Source organism: Eulemur rufifrons, chromosome 7, assembly GCF_041146395.1.
Source record: "Eulemur rufifrons isolate Redbay chromosome 7, OSU_ERuf_1, whole genome shotgun sequence".
NCBI lineage: Eukaryota > Metazoa > Chordata > Mammalia > Primates > Lemuridae > Eulemur > Eulemur rufifrons.
In genome coordinates, this window is record NC_090989.1 from 199,937,204 (window position 1) to 199,957,239 (window position 20,036).

Genomic DNA, 20,036 nt, shown 5'->3' on the forward strand with positions numbered 1-20,036 from the left:
GAGAGGCCTTTCCTGTGCTCCTGGCCCCATTGGCGGGTAGCAAGTCGATTGTGGTAAATTTGAAAATGGCAGATTATTTGACAACAAAAGTTCCAAAATTAATTTGTGGGAAAAAAAATAGCTTGTCAGCTGCACTCAGTTGCTATAATTTTAAAATTTGATAAATCAAAGCCTCTTCTTACAGGTCTCTAGGGTCCCTGATACCTGTTTTGCTCATCTAGGGATAAAAGCAGCTTACACAGAGAGCAGGTGGGTTTTTAACACCTCATTCAGCTTCCGAGAAGCTTCCTTCTCCTCAGACCTGGTCAGGCCGTTGCTTTCTGGGGCAGGAAGGGCTCAGCGGAGGCCCCTGCTGCAGCGGATTCCCTCCCTCCCCGCGCCACGGCGCTGCCCGGAGCATGGCCTGCGGCCGCGTGCCACTGAACAAAGGTACAGCTCTTTACTTTTATTTTTTCCAACAGTGCAAGGACTCAAAAATTCATCCTCATAATTACATTTCTCAACAGAATACCATATTACAAAAACTGCAAGTGTGTCATGTTGAGCGTGGAAGTGCTCTAAATCCATATTTCAGGGGACAACACAGAAAACGGTTTCAAGAATACGAGCCTGGAGCTGATGGCATCGCGCTCATTGGTCTGCAGCAGCTGCGGCCACGCCCAGGCCAGACCCACAGCGAGAGCTGATGGATATTTTATAGAAAAACATGATGAGTGTGTGACGGTTCTCTGGGCAGGGCGAGTGTCACTTGGCTAGACGGGCCAGCGTGCACCTGGGAAGTGGCTGGCCGGGCTGTGGTCATCACTGAGAAGACGTTTGTTACTTGATAGGGTCACGGAGGAGTGCAGTTTTATTTTTAACAGAGGGTGGTTTTTATGGTAGACATGAAAACTCATTTCACAGACAAGAAAGGACGTGCCTGTAAGATTAAAGGCTGAGCAGCTTTGGGGCAAGTTCACACACACAGTGACAGAGTCTTTGGAGAGACAGCTTTAATAGTCAGAAGCAGGTATAGCAGAGCACTCAGCAGATTCATCCCAGGGCCCAGAACACTCACTGTGGCCCCAGGAGATTTCCGTAATTGACCTGCTTGGCTTTCCTACCTCACAGGAGCTCGGTGTCCCATCGCTGGAGCTGAGCATGGACGGGGCATGCGCTCAAGGGCAGAGCCCAGTGTTCTGAGGTTAGCGAGGAACAAAAAGACTTGACAGATGCCCTCCCAGGTCGCACCTCACGGTCACTCAGGGTTTAAGGCAAAGCAGTTTTTTTTTTGTTTTGTTTTGTTTTTGTTTTTTTTTTTGAGACAGAGTCTCACTCTGTTGCCTGGGCTGACTAGAGTGCGTTGGTGTCAGCCTCGCTCACAGCAACCTAAGACTCCTGGGCTCAAGGGATCCTCCTGCCTCAGTTTCCTGAGTAGCTGAGACTAGAGGCATGTGCCCCCATGCCCGGCTAATTTTTTCTATATATATTTTTAGTTGTCCATATAATTTCTTTCTATTTTTAGTAGAGATGGGGTCTCACTCTTGCTCAGGCTGGCCTCAAACTCCTGACCTCAAGCTATCCTCCCGCCTCGGCCTCCCAGAGTGCTAGCTAGGATTACAGGCGTGAGCCACCGCGCCCGGCCAAGGCAAAGCATTTTTCTGTGGAGTCTCACCCTCTGTCCCGGTGTGTACCTTACTTAGTTTGTGGCTAAATCTGAAGGTGGGAGGAGTGGCAGGCGCGGTTTGGTTTTCGTCAGTGGAAGCAGCACGCGGCTGGCGCTGGCTTGCTGACCCTGTGGGCTGTTGGCGGGTAGAGGGGGCTGCATAAAGCGAGGTCATTGGGATCTTGTGTAAGTGGCCCTCAGGGTGTGATGACTTTCTGGAGGAGGAGCCTGTACCCAGCACTGTCACCAGAGCTGCTGCTGTAGCCTGTTAGCCATCCTGGTTACACACGTCTGCCAGACAGACCCTCCTGTTACACGTAAGCATCTCATTTATTAAGAAGTCCGGTTCCTGTCACAGGCCTGCTCAGCTCAGCGTTTCTCCCCTGCTCGTCCCCCCCCCCCACCCCGAGGGCCCGTCAGGCGGTGGCCTGATGGCTGTGGCTAGAGCAGGCTGGGGCAAGACAGCTCGCTAGCGTGGGTGCCTGGTCCTTCTCAGGGGTTGGCGGTGGCTGGTGGCAGCAGGGTCTGGTCAGGAACTGCCTCCTGGTGGCTACAGGGTGTCCTTGCTACAGCTTTCCTGGAAGAACAACACGGTGGTTGGGCCCTAGACAGAGCAGACGGACCTTCCTTGCTCTGCCTCCCGCTCTCCCCGCCACACGAGCCTGGGCCGAGCCGTAACGGCCTGAGCCTCTCCTGTCGTGGGGGCCTAAAGGGCTGAGCCTCAGGGGTGGCTGCCCACACGGGGCGGGAGGGCAAGGCGGCAGCCCATCCGCACCAACTCCCGGGTCCTGCTGCTTCAAACAGGCGCTCGGGGTGGCCAGCCTGCCCACCCCAGATGTCCTGAGAGGGAGGAGGCTTGGGGGAGGGGGAGCTTTCACATGCTAAAATATGATCGATTGTACACGTCCAGCCTTGGCGGCAGCAAGGCCTTTGACAGCCACGGCACCCACAGTGCTGTAGGGCCCATGGTCCGAGCTGTTGCAGACCCCCCACTGTGTGGTGGCACATCCAATGCTGCATCTCACTGGGCCTTCTGGTGGCAGCCAACAAGGCCGTGTTGGCAACTAGGGAACCTTGGCAGGACAGCTGCTGCCTCCACGCGAGGGCCCGGCCCCCACCGGGGCTCAGCTCAGGAAGCCATCTCCCCCTGTCCCTCCAGCAGGCGCCCCGGCCAGGAGGGGACCCGCCTGTCTAGGTTCCTGCTCAGTCAAAGCAGTGACTCACTGAGTGCTCTGTCCAGGGGTGGGGTGGCCGCAGGGGCCCATCTAACTGGACAGCAGGCCCTGGCCCGGCGCCCCCACTGCCTCACTGTGGTCTCCTTTAAGGGCCATGGTCAGGGCCCCTGATCCCCTCCAGCCTCAGCAACAAGACTTGGGATTCCCCTGGGGCTGCAAGTTTCAAAAAGCAGAACTGCCACGGGGCTGAGAGGAAGTGAGTGGGGCCCATGGCAGGAGGGGCCCCGAAAGATTGCCTGGGGGTGGCAGCTGCCCTGCTGACCTCCAGCCCCCTGAGGCCTGGCTGCAGCCACATACCCACGCCTTCCTCCAGCTCTGCATCGTCCGGTCGTGCTCCCCGACCACAGCCCTCCAGGCGGCAAGCTCTCTGGTCCACTTCTCCTGGTGGGTTGCTTCTGGAAGGCAGGCAAGGCGAGGTCAGTGCTCTGCAGGCCTCTGAGGTGTCCCTAATGCCGAGGCCACTGGCTGCCGTGGGTGAGCCCAGCTCTGGGCCTGCAGGCGGCCCACTGGCCTGTCCCAGGAGCCCGGCCCACTGGTGAGGCCCCTCCACCGAGCCGAGCCACGCTCTGGTAAGGCTGCCGGCCCCACTTGGGGGCCGGCGTGTGATCTGTGGCTGCCTCCAGGCAGCACTTCCACCGCTGGTACTGGCAGCAGCTGCCCTCTGACCTTGCACTGGCACCTTGTGTTCCTGCCTGGCAGAGGGGCTCACGACCATGCCTGTGGGGCGCTGCAGAGACCCTGGGTCTCGGAGGGGTGGGGCCGTGGCTTCTGCCTTTTCCCTGGAGAGCAGAGGCTGGCTCTCACCAAGGCTGGTGGCATCTTGGGAAGCCAGCATGGCTGTGTTCTGGGGACATTACAGCACTTGCCACTCGTTCCCCACAGCCTCCCACGTGTGCTTCATCCTGAATCCTGACTCATGTTACTGTGGGGCTGTCACGATGACACAGACCTCTCACAGCCATGCTTTTTTTTTTGTAAACACAAGAACGAAGATAGGTCTTCATACGACGTGCTCTTGTCACTGATTTCAGACATGTTCTAAGAACATGAGCCCTTTAGACACAAAGCAGGACTGATGTGCCAAACAGAATTAGATAGAAGCCCCCGTGGCCAGTTCGAGTGCTGGGCACCCGCCCAGCCCGTGGCCAGCCCTCCCTGAAGGGAAGCGAGTGCTCTGGGAGCCATCTGGTTTTGTTTTTTGTTTTTTTTTTAGAGCCAGTGCCTCACTCTGTCACCCAAGCTGGAGTGCAGCTGCCCAGTCACAGCTCACTGCAGCCCTGAACTCAAGTGACGCTCCCACCTCAGTGTCCTGAGTAGCTGAGACTACAGGCACGTGCCACCACACCCAGCTGAGTTATTTATTTTATTTAATTTTTTTTTAGCAGAGACAGAGTCTCTGTTTTCCAGGCTGGTCTCGAACTCCTGGCCTTGAGCAATCCTCTCTCCACAGCCTCCCAAAGTGCTGGGATTACAGGTGTGAGCCACCGTGCCCGGCCTAGGGACAATTCCTAACTCAAAAGGGGGCCGTAGGCCGGGCGCGGTGGCTCACGCCTGTAATCCTAGCACTCTGGGAGGCCGAGGTGGGTGGATCGTTTGAGCTCAGGAGTTCGAGACCAGCCTGAGCAAGAGCGAGACCCCATCTCTACTAAAAATAGAAAGAAATTATATGGACAGCTAAAAATATATATAGAAAAAAAAAAAAATTAGCCGGGCATGGTGGCACATGCCTGTAGTCCCAGCTACTCGGGAGGCTGAGACAGGAGGATTGCTTGAGCTCAGGAGTTTGAGGTTGCTGTGAGCTAGGCTGATGCCACGGCACTCACTCTAGCCTGGGCAACATAGTGAGACTCTGTCTCCAAAAAAAAAAAAAAAAAAGGGGCCGCCTCTGAGTCTGACAACACACGGGGGTGAGTGGGGTCGGGGGCCTCACGTCAGTAGAGAATCTGTTTATTTCCTAAACGCATCTGGCTGCAACACTACCTACACCTTCAAAACCATTATGGGGTAGGGGAGTAAGGAAATATTGAACTGTCTGAACTGTAATTATGCCTTTGAACTCCTGCCTCTTTTGTGTCTAGTGTCCTTAGAGTAACTCAGGCATACAGTTGCCCATATTGAAAGTCAGGTCCTGCTCTTTGCTGGCTTCTGAGCTGTGTGACGTCAGGCAAATTACTTAACCTTTCTGGGCTTCTGTTTCATCATGTATGAAGTGGGGTGGCAGCAACACCTCCACCTCGTAAGATAAGTGAATTAGATGAGGCAAAACATGAATGGGCTTCCGACTGCTTCCAGCTGCTTCTCTTCTAGTGACCACATGGCGGACAGCACTGTCCCCTAACTCCTGGGCAGGAGTTCACAATTTGTAAGTCACCTTTCATCCTGACAGCAACCTGACTTTACAGAAATGAGAACTGAAGCTCAGGTAGGAGTGAATGTTTGCAATTACCTTTCTCTCTCCTAAACCTCCACTAACATGACAATAAGGGGATCCTTTAAAAAATATATATATACATAAGCTTGAAAAAGTACAGAATAGGAGAGGAAACAGCAAGAACCTGGAAGCTGGAACACGGAGGGACAAGCAGACTCAGCAGACCCAAGCAGGCTGAGTCCAGGGCCAGCACTGGGGAAACCAAGGAACAACCCACAGAAACAGCCAGTAGTTCGAGCACTGTGCTGACATGCATGTTGCCGCGCAGGCTGGCAATCACCTGGTAGCCCAGCCAGAGGACGACCTTCCTGCTCCAGAAGAAAACTGATCGGGAGAGCACAGGACGAAGGACTGCCGGGGAGTCCACACTGAGCGGACGGGTTCACTGCCGGCTACGTGCTGGAGGGCCAGGCCCCACCCAGGCCTGCTGAGTGGGACTCTGCATTTTAGCAAGACCCCAGGGGACTGTACATTTCAGCGGAGAGGGGCTCGGCTAGAGCAGCTTCTCTGGCTTCATGTGCACAGGGATCCCCTGGAGGGCGCGGAGGGCCAGACACTTCGCATTTCTGATGCACTCAGTTGCCACGCCTTGGGGACAGGCCTAGACCCTAGGGATCCCTGTGCCCCTCTCTTAAAGCACAGGGACAACTAAGGACCACGAGACACCTAAGGGAGAGAACCGGCAGAAAGAAGGCAAAACAGAAGAGGGTGCTTTGCAGAAAGCAGAAAACTGGTAAATCCATCAGTATTCTCAGAGTAAAGAGAAGACATGCATTCATGGAACCACAGAATGCAATTAGAAAGCTCTTAGAGATAAAAACATGATACTAGAAATGAAAACAGTAATAAGGCTTGGAGGATAAAGTTGAGAAAAATTAAGAAGAGGGAAAAGGTAGATGATACAAGAAATGGAAAATTCCAGTAGCAGCCCAATAGCCCCACTTCTTAGAAAATAATTCCAGAAAGAACAAAGTAAAGTGGCAAATATTGAATATTTAAGAAAAAGTCCCAGAACTAAAGGGCAAGGCCTTCCATGTGTAGCAGGCCTGGCTGAGGCATGAAAAGACCAAGAAAGATATCTTGAAATTTCAGTGCTCACAACAGGAGGTCCTGTAAGCTTTTGGAGCAGAAAACCAGGCCCCAGGCACCGGAGGCCGAGGGGCAGCACCTCCCAACACTGCGGGGCGCCATTCGCAGCCAGCATTACAGACCGGCCAGACCACCACTTCAGTGCAAAGACAGAAGAGAGACACAGGACCTCAAGACACTTCCCACGCACCCTTTGTGAGGTGTGCTGGCAGCCACGCTCCACAAAAAAATGAAGGAGTAAATCGAGAGGAACGCTCCGCCCGCATGGGTAAGGGCGGCCCCAGGGCAGCGCCTGGGCTCCCGGAGCGCAGGGCGAGCTGCCGGGCGGGCACGGGCCAGAAGGCTCGGGGGAGGCCGACAGGACACTGACGTCTGCACGGATGGGGCGACTGAGACAACGGCATAGTCTGGCGTTGAATCGATGCTACTGAGAACCAGGCAACTGGAAATCAGCACAATGATTAACCGCACAGAAAAGGCACAGGCCAGGGCGTCGTTACTGACCTGCTGGCCCAGCTATCCTGCTGACGTGAACACGAACCCCCACACTGGGAAGATGAGAGACAGGCCTCGAGCGTGTGCTCACGCACGCATGTGCGGGGCTTGGGGAGGCAGAATGAAAAGCTAAACCCTCATCTTCCTCAGTGTAAAGCCAACAAGCAATCCCCAAACCAAAAGGCCACTATGCAGGAGCATGCTTCCAGAGCACTTCCTCACTGTCTCCACCACTGCAAAGAGTGCCAGGTCACCTCCTAAAAAGGGCTGCAGTGGGCGCGGGAATTGCTTACCAGGTCTCATCACCGCAACCTGCACCTTTGAGGTCTTGTTCCCTGCAGAGGAGAAGGCGGAGCAGCGGTACTCGGTGCTCTCCAGGATGGCGTCCCGTAGCCAGCTGAGCACGTGGGCCTTGCCGTCGGGCAGTGTGTGGGTCTGCACGGGGACACAGGTCTCCAGGACTCGCCCGTTCTTCTCCCAGACAAAGCGGACATCCGCGGGACCTGGGGGCACACAGACCGTCTCCACCTCCATGTCCCTGAGTCCCCATGTAGGACCCACAGAAGCTGCCCTGGCAGGGTTCACCCCGGTGAGGGGCCCTCTTTTGTCCCAGCTGGACCTGAAGTGATGACAATTAAGTCCCTGGGCCTCCCTTGGAGGAGGCTTGGCCAGTGCCCAGCCTCAGCATCTGCCCACGGGCCTCCTGTCCTTTGACTTCAGCTGCCTTTTCCGCAGCTCGCCCCCAGGGCTGCACCCCCAGACACGCACAGGCAGCCCCAGGCCGGGCCCCTTTTCCTTTCCTGCAGCGCGGTGCCGCTGCCTGTTCCACAGCCTTGGAACAGCCTCCTGCCCCACCCTGGCGCTGAGGCCACATGGATGAGGAGCCTCACAGGCTCTGTGGTCACCGGGGCCATAGCTGCTCTCCCTGTGGTGCCAAGAGGCCCAGAGCTCGGCCAGCGTGTTTGTTTGGAAGGGGCTGGGGCGCTGAGCGGGGACTGTGAGAGCCTGTCTCATCCAAATGAGACACGGGGACCTCGGGGCGGGTGCAGAGGGGAACAGAGACCGCCGCTGGAGCACTGGGGTCCTGGCTGGGGCCACCAAACCCAGCACACCAGCCTGGGCTTCCTGCCTCACTCACACACAGGCTCAGGCCCCCACAGCTGTGGCTTCTACCCCAAACCTCTGTTTGCAAATTCTGGGCTTTTTATCTTAATTACTATTGAAAAATAAAGCTGGGGGCCAACTTCTTCACACACTCTCAGTCCATCTGACCTTCCAGGGTGGAATGTGGCTGGCTTCCGCCTGTCTGAGGGACAGAGACCAGGAGAGAGGACGGGGCAGGGACAGCAAGCTTCAAGGAGAACAGGCCATGTGGGCCACCCTGAGGGCCACCCAGACTCCGTATCCTGTTCCAGGGCAGGTGGGGTGGGGGCGCTGAGCCAGGTGTGGTCAGCAGGTCCCCTTCCTCAGCTGTGAAGTACCCCAGGGCTGTGCAGAGACGGGCTCAACCCCCACTCACGGCAGGGACACGCAAGCCCCGCTAAGCTCCTGCCGGGAAGGGGGAGCAGGTGCCCCTGTCCCTGTGGCTCCTGGTCTCAGTGAGGCTTGGGCCAGGCCACGTGTGTATTGTGTGTGTAGACAGAGTCATGTATGTACCACGAGAAAAGGTCTTAAAACAGCCAAGATGCTGGTGGTGGCTACCTCCGGATAGATGCCTAAATTTGGGGGTAATTTTTTTCTTTATACTTTCGTGGAGTTTCGCAATTCACTACAACAAACAAGTACTGCTTTTATAATAATAATAAGGGCTATTTTGAAAGAAACATGCCATAGCTCTGAAGGAAATTCTGAAAGTTTCCAAACGTGTTTTGCAGGGCTACCCATCTGGCCCCAGCCTAGGGGACGAGCCCTTGTGGGCGGGTTTAGTTTTTTGTGCAGAATTTGTTTTATAATATCACTCTATAATTTGTTTTTTCCAAAGTGTTTTGAACTCCAGCCACAGATACCCTGATGGACCTATCTGCAAACATATGTAAATGCAGCTCTCCAAACATCTGCGTGCACCAAAGACCCATCAGCTGGGGACACGCATTTCCTTCCCGTGACTCTGCACGTCCTTCGTGACACCACAGTGCCCGGCCATTCCCCAGCTGACGGGCACCCAGGTAGACTCGCGTTTTAAGGACCTGTTCTCCTAAGCTGTTAGGATCAAGTAACGGGAAACTCTTCTTTGAACAGGCACTGAAGTCAGTTCTAAAGAAGCCCTGTCCCCCCTCACCCACCAGCACCGCCCGAGACGGAGACCTGTGCCGAGACCCAGCCAGGGGCACTGGAGCTGGGAGAGGGTCACAGGAGCCTCTGGAAGGTCCTCATGACCCTGGGGGCGGGGCATCTGGGTGGTCTGAGCTGGAGCAAACTCGTCCCCAAAGCCCCATGGGCAGGGACTGTCCCCTACACTCCTGGGGCGTGAGCAGGGACAGGCCTGGACGTGCCTGCTGCACACATGGCCGGCGTGCGGCCGTCCTCAGCAGCAGTAAATGCTATTTAAATATTAGTATGTACTTCAGCACAATAAGACATTAAATATGTTAAAGTACTTACGTTCCATTTATCCTTTTTTAAACTATCCAACTCTTTGTGAATGCAGAGGAGCGTAAAGAGAGAGGGAGAGTGAGAGTTAAAGTCCGTCCACAGGGCCGCCCATCAGCACTGCCCTCAGCAGGGACGGGCGGCGGTGCGAGCCCCAGGCTGCCCCCGCCTGCTCGGCCTGCCAGGCTGCTTTCTCCCAGCCCCCAGGGGGCCCTCCGAAAGCATCACCCCATTCTTCCTGGGCCCAAGCCCCGAGTCCTCCCACCACCATTCATCCATCCCCTCGAGAGGACGGCCAGGCAGGGCTGCCCCCCGCACCCCGCAGGCCTTTGGGGTGGGGACACTGCAGTGGCTGAGTAGCTGCCAACCTGGATGTGCCACATTCTTCCCATTGTCGAATCAGTGGACACTGGTCCTCGTCTCACCCTCAAAGCAGGAAACTGTCCTTCTGGCCTGGAAGGGTCCGTCCGGGGTAGAGACCCCCAGGACAGACACCAGCCCCTGACCTGCCTGTCCCCGTGCCCTCAATACGACAGGGCCAGCTAACCACCCCTGCACATCTCTACTCAGGAGACCTGGGAGGCCCCCGCAGCCTCGGCTCTGGCACCCGGCTCGGCCAGTGGCTGTGGGTGGCTGCCCTCTGACCCCGGTGGGTTAATGAGCTCTGACTTAAACGTCGGAGTTAAAACACAATGGCCATCCCAAATCAGCACAGCCAGTGCTACCCAAAGTATGGAGGAGCCGTTATTAGCTTTGACAATGACTCGGGCCTCAACTTGCCACAGAAGACAGTCCTCGTAGGAAGGAAGGTGGGGTCCACAGGGTAGAGAAAGACCCTACTTTGGTTAAAAGATGATACAGATCTACTTCTGTGCATGTATACGTGACTATACATGTGCACAGCTTGTATATCGGTGTATATACGTGCCCATCATCATGCATCTCCATCGATGTGTGTCTGTGTATGCCAAATGCACCGCGAGTGGCTACGTGCAGGTGGTGGGGTTATGTGTCGCCTGTCTGTGTCATTCCGACTGATCTCCCAGGAGTTCGGGTTCTTCAGCTCAGAGGAGCAGAGCGTGACCACATGCACACTCCATCTCTCCAGCTCCGAACTCCTTTCCTCTCCTCATCAGCAAGAATGTGCCTCGACTTACGATGCGATCACATCCCAATAAGCCCACTGTTAACTTGAAAATATCCTAAGTCGAAAATGCACTTAATACACCTACCTACCGAACCTCACAGCTTACCCAGAGACCTTAAACATGCTCAGAGCACTCACGTTAACCCACGGTTGGGCGACATCAACTAACACAAAGCCTGTTTTGTAAGAAAGTGTTGACTATCTTATGTAATTGACCAAAGACTGTACTGAAAGTGAAGGAAAGAATGGTTGCAGGGGTACTGGAAGGACGGTTTCCACTGAATGCGTGTGGCTTTCACAGCACCGTGAGGAGGGGACCATGTGTTTCCCTAACTCTCCATAACGCAAACGGTCACCTTTCAAACGAAAGGCAGCAAGCAGTTTGCAGAATCAGTCCAGATTCCAGAGGCCCTGTGAACGGAAGTCCGATGTGCAGGGTGCTTTTAGACAGAAAATACCCACGCACACAGTCCCACAGGGAAAATCAGATGAGAGCAAACGGTGGGCCTTGGAGTCACCGTGGCCCGAGGGCAGCCCTGGCTGTCAGTCAGCGTGTGTTTCAGCCGTAACAGCGTCCACTGTGAGATGGTTCAGTAAACCCCGCCCTGCTGTGTCACGGGCCTGGGACCTCTCCGGGACTTGGCAGAGGAGTGACCTAGAAAGGGAGACGCTTACAGCCAGACAGGCAGAAAACTGACACTTCTGTGCAATTGAAAAATAAACTCAGTTTTTAGTTCCATCACCTTTGGGGACCCAGGGGAACGGCTGGGCCAGACATGTTGCCATCTGACACGGAACACAGCTGAACACCGACTAGGCGCCCAGCATCGGCTCCTGGGACGGGTTTGGAAGGAAAAAAGGCAACACATGCCTTAGTGTGGCTGGTCTGAGGGGCCTCGGTGACAGCCTGCTGTGGCAGGAGAGGCCTCCATGGGGCCGGACCCAGGACCCTTGCAGGGGCCAGGGCCGCAGGAAGAAGGGACAGCTCTTGTTCGCGTTCTCCCTTGACGGCAGATGCCCACGGGGAAGGCACGGCTTGCTGGGTGCAGACTGCAAACCTGCTCGGCCAAGGGGCGGGTGGGGCTGGGGTCCCAGCAGACCGTCCCCAGTGCTGTGTGCTGCAGAAGCAACAGGAAGCAGACACTCCTGCAGGGACAGCGGATGGGGCCACGGCCAGAGAGAGCCTGGGAGAGGGGCTGCAGGGCACCAGGCCCTCCGCCTCGCCGCCACCAGCCACCTCCACCGTGTCCTTCCTGCTCACCTGCTTGTGGTGTGTGTGTGTGTGTGTGTGTGTGTGCAGTGTGGGGTACGTGGTGTGTGTCGCCTGTGTCTGGTGTGTGGGGTGCATTCAGTCCATCACAGCTGACAGCATGGTGAAATACTGTGTGACACACACGACCTGATGAGTGAAATGACATCAAGCTTAGCACACGGGACGCAGGCCTGCGCAGTACAGCACCGCTGTGCCCCAGCTGTGGATGCGCTGAAGGCCGTTGTCCCTCCCATGCAGGTGCACACGGCGGGGCAGGTTGCCACCGTGCACTGCCCAGGTCCCCCCGGTGTACTTGGTCCCCCGGGACTCAGGAGCAGCTGGGAAGTGGCTCCATGGGCAGCGTCCGGCCGGGGAGGCCCTGAGGACCTCACGTCTCTGAGCTCAGGGGCCATGGGGGTCTGGTCCACAGCCAGCCTCGTCCTTCAGGTGCCATGCTTAGAGGACACACTGGCCACCTGAGGCTGCCACCCTGTTGTCTCACCTGGGTGCTGCAGAAGGGATGTTCCCACTGTGACAGCCCCAGGCTGTCGTAACTTCCTCTCTGGGGAAGAAGTTGCTGTCCCCACCCCACGGACAAGGCTGACCTGTGCGAAGGGCATCCGTGATCTTCCCATCTCATCCTCCACCACCCCGAGGAGGGACACACTGTGACATTTCCACTTCCCAGAGGCAAGTGCTGGGCAGAGCAGGGGCCAAGTCTGTCTCGGGCTGGTGGGGCACGGTGGCCCGTCTCTCACCCCAGCCCCTGGCACAGGCCCACAGGCGCGACCCTGTCCTTCCCTTGGATGGGCAGTGAGGTGCATGCTCTGGGCACAGGGCTAGGCTGGGCCTCAACCTCTCCGCAACGTCCCACGGACACCAGTCTCCCTCCTGCCGGGGTCCGAAGCAGCTGCTGCCAGCCTCCTCCTCCACCTCTGCTCTGCCCACCTCTTGCCTCCACTACACACGCTGCCAAGCCTCGTCCCTGGAGTCCGTCCCCTGGCTGCTCCTCCCTCTGCATACGCTGTGGGGCAACCCCCCGTGGGGACCTACTCTGAGGCCCTCTGAGGAAGGGCCTTGGCCTCAGAGGGGCTCTGCCTCTCCAAGTGGCTGAGCACACGAGGTCACCTGCCGACCCCCGGCTAAGAGCACATGGGGCAGGTGGGAAGTCTCCCCGGTGACATGCAGGCCCCAAGGGAACTGGGCAGGGAGTAAGCGCAGGGGGCAGGCCCAGCCCCCGACCTCCCCTCCGGCAGCCCTCCCTGGAGAATGAGACACTCCACCGAGACCCAGGGTCACCCAGCAGAGCTGTGCGTGCTGGGCGTGTGGCACAGGGAACTAAGGACGCCACGTATGTCCTCTCTTTAAGTCTCATACTCTATAAATACTTTGCTGGGCCTTTAATTAGACAGCCCCAAACCACTATAACTACCATGGAAACAGCCATCCTAGGAAATAGAAAACCCAGGTCGAGGTTCCAGACCAGCCCTGCGCTGGGAGGCTGGGCCGCTGCAAAGGGAACCTCGGGCCCTGCCTGTGCCTGCAGTGAGTCACACCGCAGTCCCCAACCTGGGCATACACCTGGAACAGCTCATCTACTCCTTTGTCGGGGGATGGTCCCCAAGGCAGCAGACGCAGAAGGGGGCATCCACTTTCCCAGAAAAGTCTCTGGGACTTCTAAGCCACGTGGTGGCTTCAGCAGCAGGAAGCAGCATCTGCAGACCCTGACCCAACTGCAGAGCCGAAATGCAGAACCGCTCCTCTGGGTCCACACCCACATGGCTGTGCCTGCCCCGGCCTCGGCCCACCCCGTCCTCTAAGCAGGTCCTTCCCAGCAGGCTCACAGCCCTTCCAGGTTGTGGCCTCAGTGGGACAGGGAATGGGAAAGGAAGGGCCCAGATGGGGTCGAACAGTTCTGGAGAGAAAGTAACGCCCACGTGAGCAGAAGGGCAGAGGGCCCTGGGGCTCAGTCTCCCCCAGCCTGCCCACCCTGGGCCTGTGCGGGCTACGCCGTTGCCGCGGCCTCGGGCCCACGAGCCGGGACGGACCTTCCCAGCCTGCCGGCCCCAAGGTAAGCACCTGGCGGAGGGGCAGCACTCGGGCGTGCGCCGGGCCACAGCGACCCGGCTCCGAAAGAAGCTAAGGCCCAGCTCCACGGCACTCCATGGTCATGGGTGACTCCTCCTGTCCACTGCCTGCGTCCCCTGCCAGACATGCTGGATCCACAGTGGACACAGGCTACCCGAGGCTCTCAGAACTTAATAGGAAACGGGCAACAGTGTAAGACTCTTAGGAACTTCTGGTAGTTTGTTTAGAAGTTCTAAGAAAGAGAGGAACTGGCTTTGCTTTCCCTGCCCAGTGGTTTCCCTCCTCCCTCAGGCAGCTCTAACGTGCACTCACTCCCCTTCTTTCCGTGTCTGCTGATCATGACAGTGACCACACGGACACCAAGACCTCGGGAGCTGCCTGAGGCCTGGGATGCCCCCGAAGCGTGCTGTGGGCCGTGCCCCCAGCTTTCGCGAGCAGACACCCAGCTGAATATTTTCCAGTCCAGGGCAGATGCCTCCCGTGCCCCAGGGAAGTAGCCCAGACTCTCAATCTTCTCTGCTTTTAATCATCATGCAGTAAGTCATTAAAACAACTACTGCTCTGGAAGCTCTGAAGTTAATTTTTTTCTTCTTAGAGACAGGGTCTCCCTCTGTCGCCAGGCTGGAGTGCAGATCACAGCTCTCTGCAGACTCCAACTCCTGGGCTCAAGAGATCCTCCTGGCTCGGCCTCCCAAAATGCTGGGACTACATGAGCTATCACACTCAGCCCAAAGTTAATTTTTAAAAAATTTCCAAATGTCACATACATCACCCTCCAAATTGCCAGCAGAAACAGAAGCAATCCTGAATGCCATGGGTTGGCAAACGGGCCTCTGGGCCAAACCTGGCCCATCAATTTTTGTAAATAAAGTTTTATTGGCATGTGGCCCTGCCCATGCATTACATACCACCCACAGCCGCTTTTACAGCATGAGAGCAGAGCTGAGCAGCTGTGACAGACAGCCCGTGGCCCACAAGGCCCAGAACTCTAGACATCAGCTCTGCACCTAAACGGTTGGCTGAGCCCTGCTGTACACTAGGAGTAGCTCATGCAGTTTACGGTCTCCCTCGGGAGACTGAACAAGGAACAATGAAAGCATGAGATGGCTTGACCCAGGGACAGCCAGGACAGCTGTGCATAGTAAAGGTAGAGAGAGAAGACCGGGTGGCTGTGGAGGAGGCCCTACCCCCCCGCCTGCCTCTGGAGGAGACAGGGACGGACAGGGCACAGGGACTCACCTGTGGCCTGGCAGAAGAGGTGGAAGGTCCCCAGCGCATGTACCTGCTGTGCCTGGTCACTCAGGAAGGGCGGCAGCAAGGAGACCTGCGAGCTGCTGTCGGGCCCCGAGGCCGGCCAGAGGCTCCGGGGAGAGGAAGGTGAGTCGGGGCCCAGACAGGACAGGGAGGAGGAGCCGGAAGGAGGGAAGGGCTTAGGAGACGAGGCTGCGAGACAGAGGACAGAAAAGAGAGGGGCTGAGGAGGGAGCCCAGGAGCACGTCACAGGGCAGAGGGCAGAACACAGCAGGGACAGACACGCGGGACAGCAGAGGGGGAGCCTGGCCATGCAGGGCAGCCACAGGGCACGGGCTGCGTGGCCTCCACTGAGCAACGTCCTGCCCAAATCAAGGATAGAAGCTTCTCATTTATTGGGGTACTTTCCAAATGTACACAATTCAAAGTAAAAAAATAAAAACAAGGTAAATCTTATAAAACACGAATGTTTACACCAAAATGGTCCAATCACATCACGCTGGAAGACGAGACTGTCCACACAGGCACACAAAGTCCAGAGTTTATTGCTCTCTGCCATGGGAAAAGGTCTCCTCTCAACCGGCATTTACACAGCAGGGAGACGGAGTGTGAAATCAACGAGCGTTGCGATCGTACCACTGTTCACATCTTCACGACAGCAGCCAGCAGAGCAGGGGTGCACGCCTGGGGGGACACGGCCACAGCCCGAGGCCCAGCTCCCTGCCCGTGCGGACAGCTCGGTGGATTGGGAAGTCGGGGCAAGCAGCAGGTGTGGAATTGAAGCAAAAAGAGAAAGGAATGTTCAGAGAACCAAAGGCGTCCCCGTGACGGTTCCATCTGCCTGGACAGGAGGTCTTGACTGTCAGCCGTGGGCACCGGCCACACCTCGCCCTCCTCTTGGCTCTGGCCCCGGCTCGCCCGAGCCCTCCGGGCCACCCGCCTCTCGGGTGTGGGACAGACCTCCTCTTCAAGAGACCAAAAAGAAAAAGAGAAGGAAAAAAAAAAAACCACAGAAAAAAAGATCTCTCTGAAAACGGTACTTCCCTCCAGGAATAAAGTTAAAAAAAAAACCAAAAAGGTGAGTGTGCTCAAGAGATAGTTTTAGGTCTACATTTCTAAAAGCAGAAAGAATGCATTTAGCAAAAGTAAGTTTATCCCTGAGAATCTTAAGCAACGTAAGCCATATTTCATCCCAATATATAACAAAATCTAGAAGATATAAATCTTCTTCTAAATATTAAAACAGGTGCTTCAGTAATAAAGAAAAATGACCTAAGACATGAACACAATGAAAGCAAAATCCTAAAACAATAATTAAGTGGAAGAAAAGGTTTGTGCCAATCTGGACAACAGGCGATAAGTTACCAATCTGATAAACTAAAATGTCATTTCCAATCTGGAATTAATTATCTTTTAGAGGCTGCTATGAGGAGGGAAGCCGAAGGGACGCTCTTCTCAGCCGGTGGGAGTCAAGCCGCCTTCCCCCACTGCAGAAAGGGCTCAGGTGAGTCCGCGCCGTCGCCCGCAGGACTCCTTAAAGCGCTCTGACCGACCATGGGACGAGACGCTGGTCATTTTCCAAAAGGACAAAGAGAAACCCAGTCACGGGCTCAACCCAGGAGAACACAGACGGAGGACGGAGGCTGGCTGCTCAATGCGGGCTAACCTACGCGGTGCTACACGAGACACGGCTACCGAACGGGAGGAACACAAACGCCCCACACGTGGACGTGCCACAGCCGAGGCACGGGTGGGGACGTGCAGCCGGCCTCAGTCTCCGTCCGCATCCGAGTCCGCGAACTTCAGCTCACACTTGACGTCGAACGGCTTGTCCTTGGCGGAGAGGTCGTCGATCCTCTGCGAGTCCTCCCTGTCGGTGGGGACCTTGCTGGTGATGGTGTCTTGCTCCGTCTCGTAGCCGGTGTCCAGGGCTGGCCGGGGCTGCTCCCCGTTCTGCTGGGAGAAGCTCCCCGGCTCCACCAACGTCTCCTTCAGGCTCTGCTCGCGGTCACAAAAATCCGACTTGGGCTTCTTCTTCCCAAGCAGCAGGGCCGAGCGGAATTTTAAGCAGTGTCCGGGCAGGTAGCCCTGGTAGCAGTTGTAGAAAAAGAGGCAGAGGAAGAGGATGAAAAACAGGAGAAAGAGGGACATGAGGAGGCGGTTGTCGCTGGGCTTGAGGTACATGGTCTTCTCCGAGTGGAGCTGGGGAACCGTGTTGATGACGATCTTTGGTTCGCAGGATGTGCTGGTGGGCGCGGGCTTGGGAGCAGGGGTGACGGCCCTGGGGGAGCTGACCTGCACAGCCGGGGTCGGGGGGGGGAACCCCGGAGTGGACACAGCTGACACTTTCGGGGCAATCCGACTGCCTTCCGTCTGCACAGCCGGCAAGGTGGGCACTGCCAGGGTCCGCGGGACCAGCTTCACCTCCAGGACGTGCTTGGCAACCACCTGGAAGACCGTCTTGTTCCTGACCCGCTCCTCTGACAGGCACTGGTACACCCCACTGTCTCCCTCCGACAGGTTGAAGATGAGCAAGTTTTTTCTGCCCACAAGACCGTACTTGGGGCTCTCGGCCTTCAACACGCTGTTCTGGAACTTCCAGAACACCCGGGCCAGGTTGGACTTCTGGGAGCACTTCAGTTCTGCTGTGCCGCCGTGCTTGAAAAAATGCTGCCGGTAACTTTCTTTAACTTTATCTGGAACATCAAAATAAATGTGCACAGCATCAACAACCCTGACTGCTACCTAACTTCTTTAAAAAGTAGGTTAATACCCACAAGATGACACAAGAGCTTCACCCACCGGAGCAAAATGGACTCTTCCAGAACAACTAAGGAGATAAAGACATGCGTGACCAAGAAGCAAAGAGATGAGCCCTGGATGGCAGCCCACGGGGACAAAGAACTCGGAGGCACCTCTGAGCAGCAGAATCCTGTTTCTCACCCCCGCGTCCAGGGAGGAAACATGCCAGGCGGGAGGAGGCTGGGCACACAGGCCCGTCTGGCGTCTGGTGGCAGCACTGTGAGTCAGACGTGAAATGCTTCTGTCACTGGCTACGCGAAGGTCAACCTCTCAGCGCACCTCAGCACCCTCCTGCTATACTTAGTCTGGTGACAGCTGTCTTGCTGGGAGGGGAGGGCACAGAACCCAGGGGCACATCTGCCTGTAGCACCAAGACCGTTGGTGGCGCTGAGGATGGGACATCCCGGCCTGCTTCCACCCTACCTCTGGTCATGGCGCCATTTCCAGATAGCCACAGGCACGGGCACCCCAGGGGGACCCCTGAAGAAATGCCATCCCGGTCCTGCAGACCACCATATCCTTTCTCCCAGGTACGGCAGGCCCGGGTTTTGTTTCGTGAGCCCCGAGCTGAGCAGAAGGAGCAGGGGACAGCAGGGCAGGGGAGCACTCCCAGTGAATAGACACGCTCCGAGTGGCGTCACACGCTCTCCCGCCACGGAAGGCATGGAGACAGACCATGGAGCCTGCCCCCGACACAGGACCCGCTTCCGGGAGGAGAGAGAAAAACAAGATGCACACACTGCCCCAGAGCGGAAGCACCAGGGGACGGCTGCGAGGCCTGGCTGCTGCTGCGGCAGGCGAGGGGAGGAGGAGCCACTCACCGGGGCACGAGGAGGCGTCGCCACTCATGTCCTGGATCAGTCCCCTGCAAGACAACCGTCACTCGTTACTCACCCGCACACAGGGGGTGTCGCATGCAGGCACCCCGCCCCGTACCTGCTGGGGCCCTCGGCCTGGTGCAGGCTGACGCAGGCAGCAGCTGGCAGGCTCCAGGCGCAGTAGGGGTCCCGGGCCAGCACGCAGTCCTCGCAGGTGCCGTGCTTCGCGCAGAAGGCCAGGGGGGCCTGGACCACACCCGAGTTGGAGCCGGCATAGACAAACCTCCTGCCCTGCGCACGGAGACAGAGAACTGGCGTCAGGCAGTCACAGCCTGGCGGGGCTCTGCACCTCTCCACCAGCGCGTGGGAAGCCACGGGGGACGTCACCAGGGACGGGAGAAAGACCTCCCTAGGTGAGATCTGAGCAAGCCAGACACCTGGGAGGAACACAGGTGACCGAGGGTGTGACCTTGGAACAGAACCCTCACGCTAGGTGAGGGCTCACTGGGCCGTGGGCCTGAATCCCTCCCTCGCCCCGGCTGGCTGCCGCTGCCTGGGCCCTACCCCTTCCCAGCACATATTTCTTCTGCGGGAGGAGACTGTTCCATCCCTGCTCCGGGTCCCCTCCATGGGAGAGGGATGCACTAGCCCGACGTCGCAGGTGAGGCGGGCTGCAGGGTACCACCTCCGAAGACGACCTCCTTCCCGGCCAGGCCGTGGGCACCCCTGGACAGGGCTGTCATTAGGGTCTGGATCCAGCAGGGGCCTGGCCTAACGGGGATGCCGGGTGGCTGCTGTGTGAAGGAAACACGTCTTTCCACACGTGTACGTGTTCGAGGGAGGAATACGGAGATGGGACAGCAACCGCCGGGCCCCGTGTGGCCACACTCAGAGTGGAGAGCAGACCTGATCTCCACCCTCTGGACGCCTGGCTTGGATGGCACTGGCTTGGGGCCAGCCCCTCCACCCACTGGCACCGCCGTGCCCGACACAGGCAGTCAACACTGTCGACTTTGTTAAAACCGAACTCAGCTGGAGGGGGTGCCCCCTCTATGCCCAGCTGAAGCTCAGGGCCAGAGACAGGCTGGCAGGTGGCACCAGGAACCCTCTTGACTCTGCCTGAGAGCATCTGTCTCACCTCAATGTCCCAGAAAACCTTTTGGTTAACATCACAAGACTCCTAAGTTCACACAA

At 57.1% G+C, this 20,036-nt stretch overlaps 1 protein-coding gene and 1 pseudogene across 1 annotated transcript in view; both read right to left on the bottom strand.

The window, feature by feature from the left end:
• Positions 1 to 1,570: 1,570 nt before the first annotated feature.
• LOC138385901 (uncharacterized) lies at positions 1,571 to 16,797 on the bottom strand (annotated as a pseudogene).
• The window catches only part of LOC138388321 (semaphorin-4D), a 104,788-nt gene continuing 101,230 nt past the window's right edge, over positions 16,479 to 20,036 (bottom strand). The window contains exons 14-16 of the mRNA XM_069476260.1: positions 18,961 to 19,133; positions 18,846 to 18,889; positions 16,479 to 17,918 (exon numbers count right to left, since the gene is read on the bottom strand). Coding sequence (XP_069332361.1) covers positions 16,993 to 17,918; positions 18,846 to 18,889; positions 18,961 to 19,133 — 1,143 coding nt within the window. The 3' untranslated portion in view covers positions 16,479 to 16,992. The remainder of the gene's footprint in view (positions 17,919 to 18,845; positions 18,890 to 18,960; positions 19,134 to 20,036) is intronic.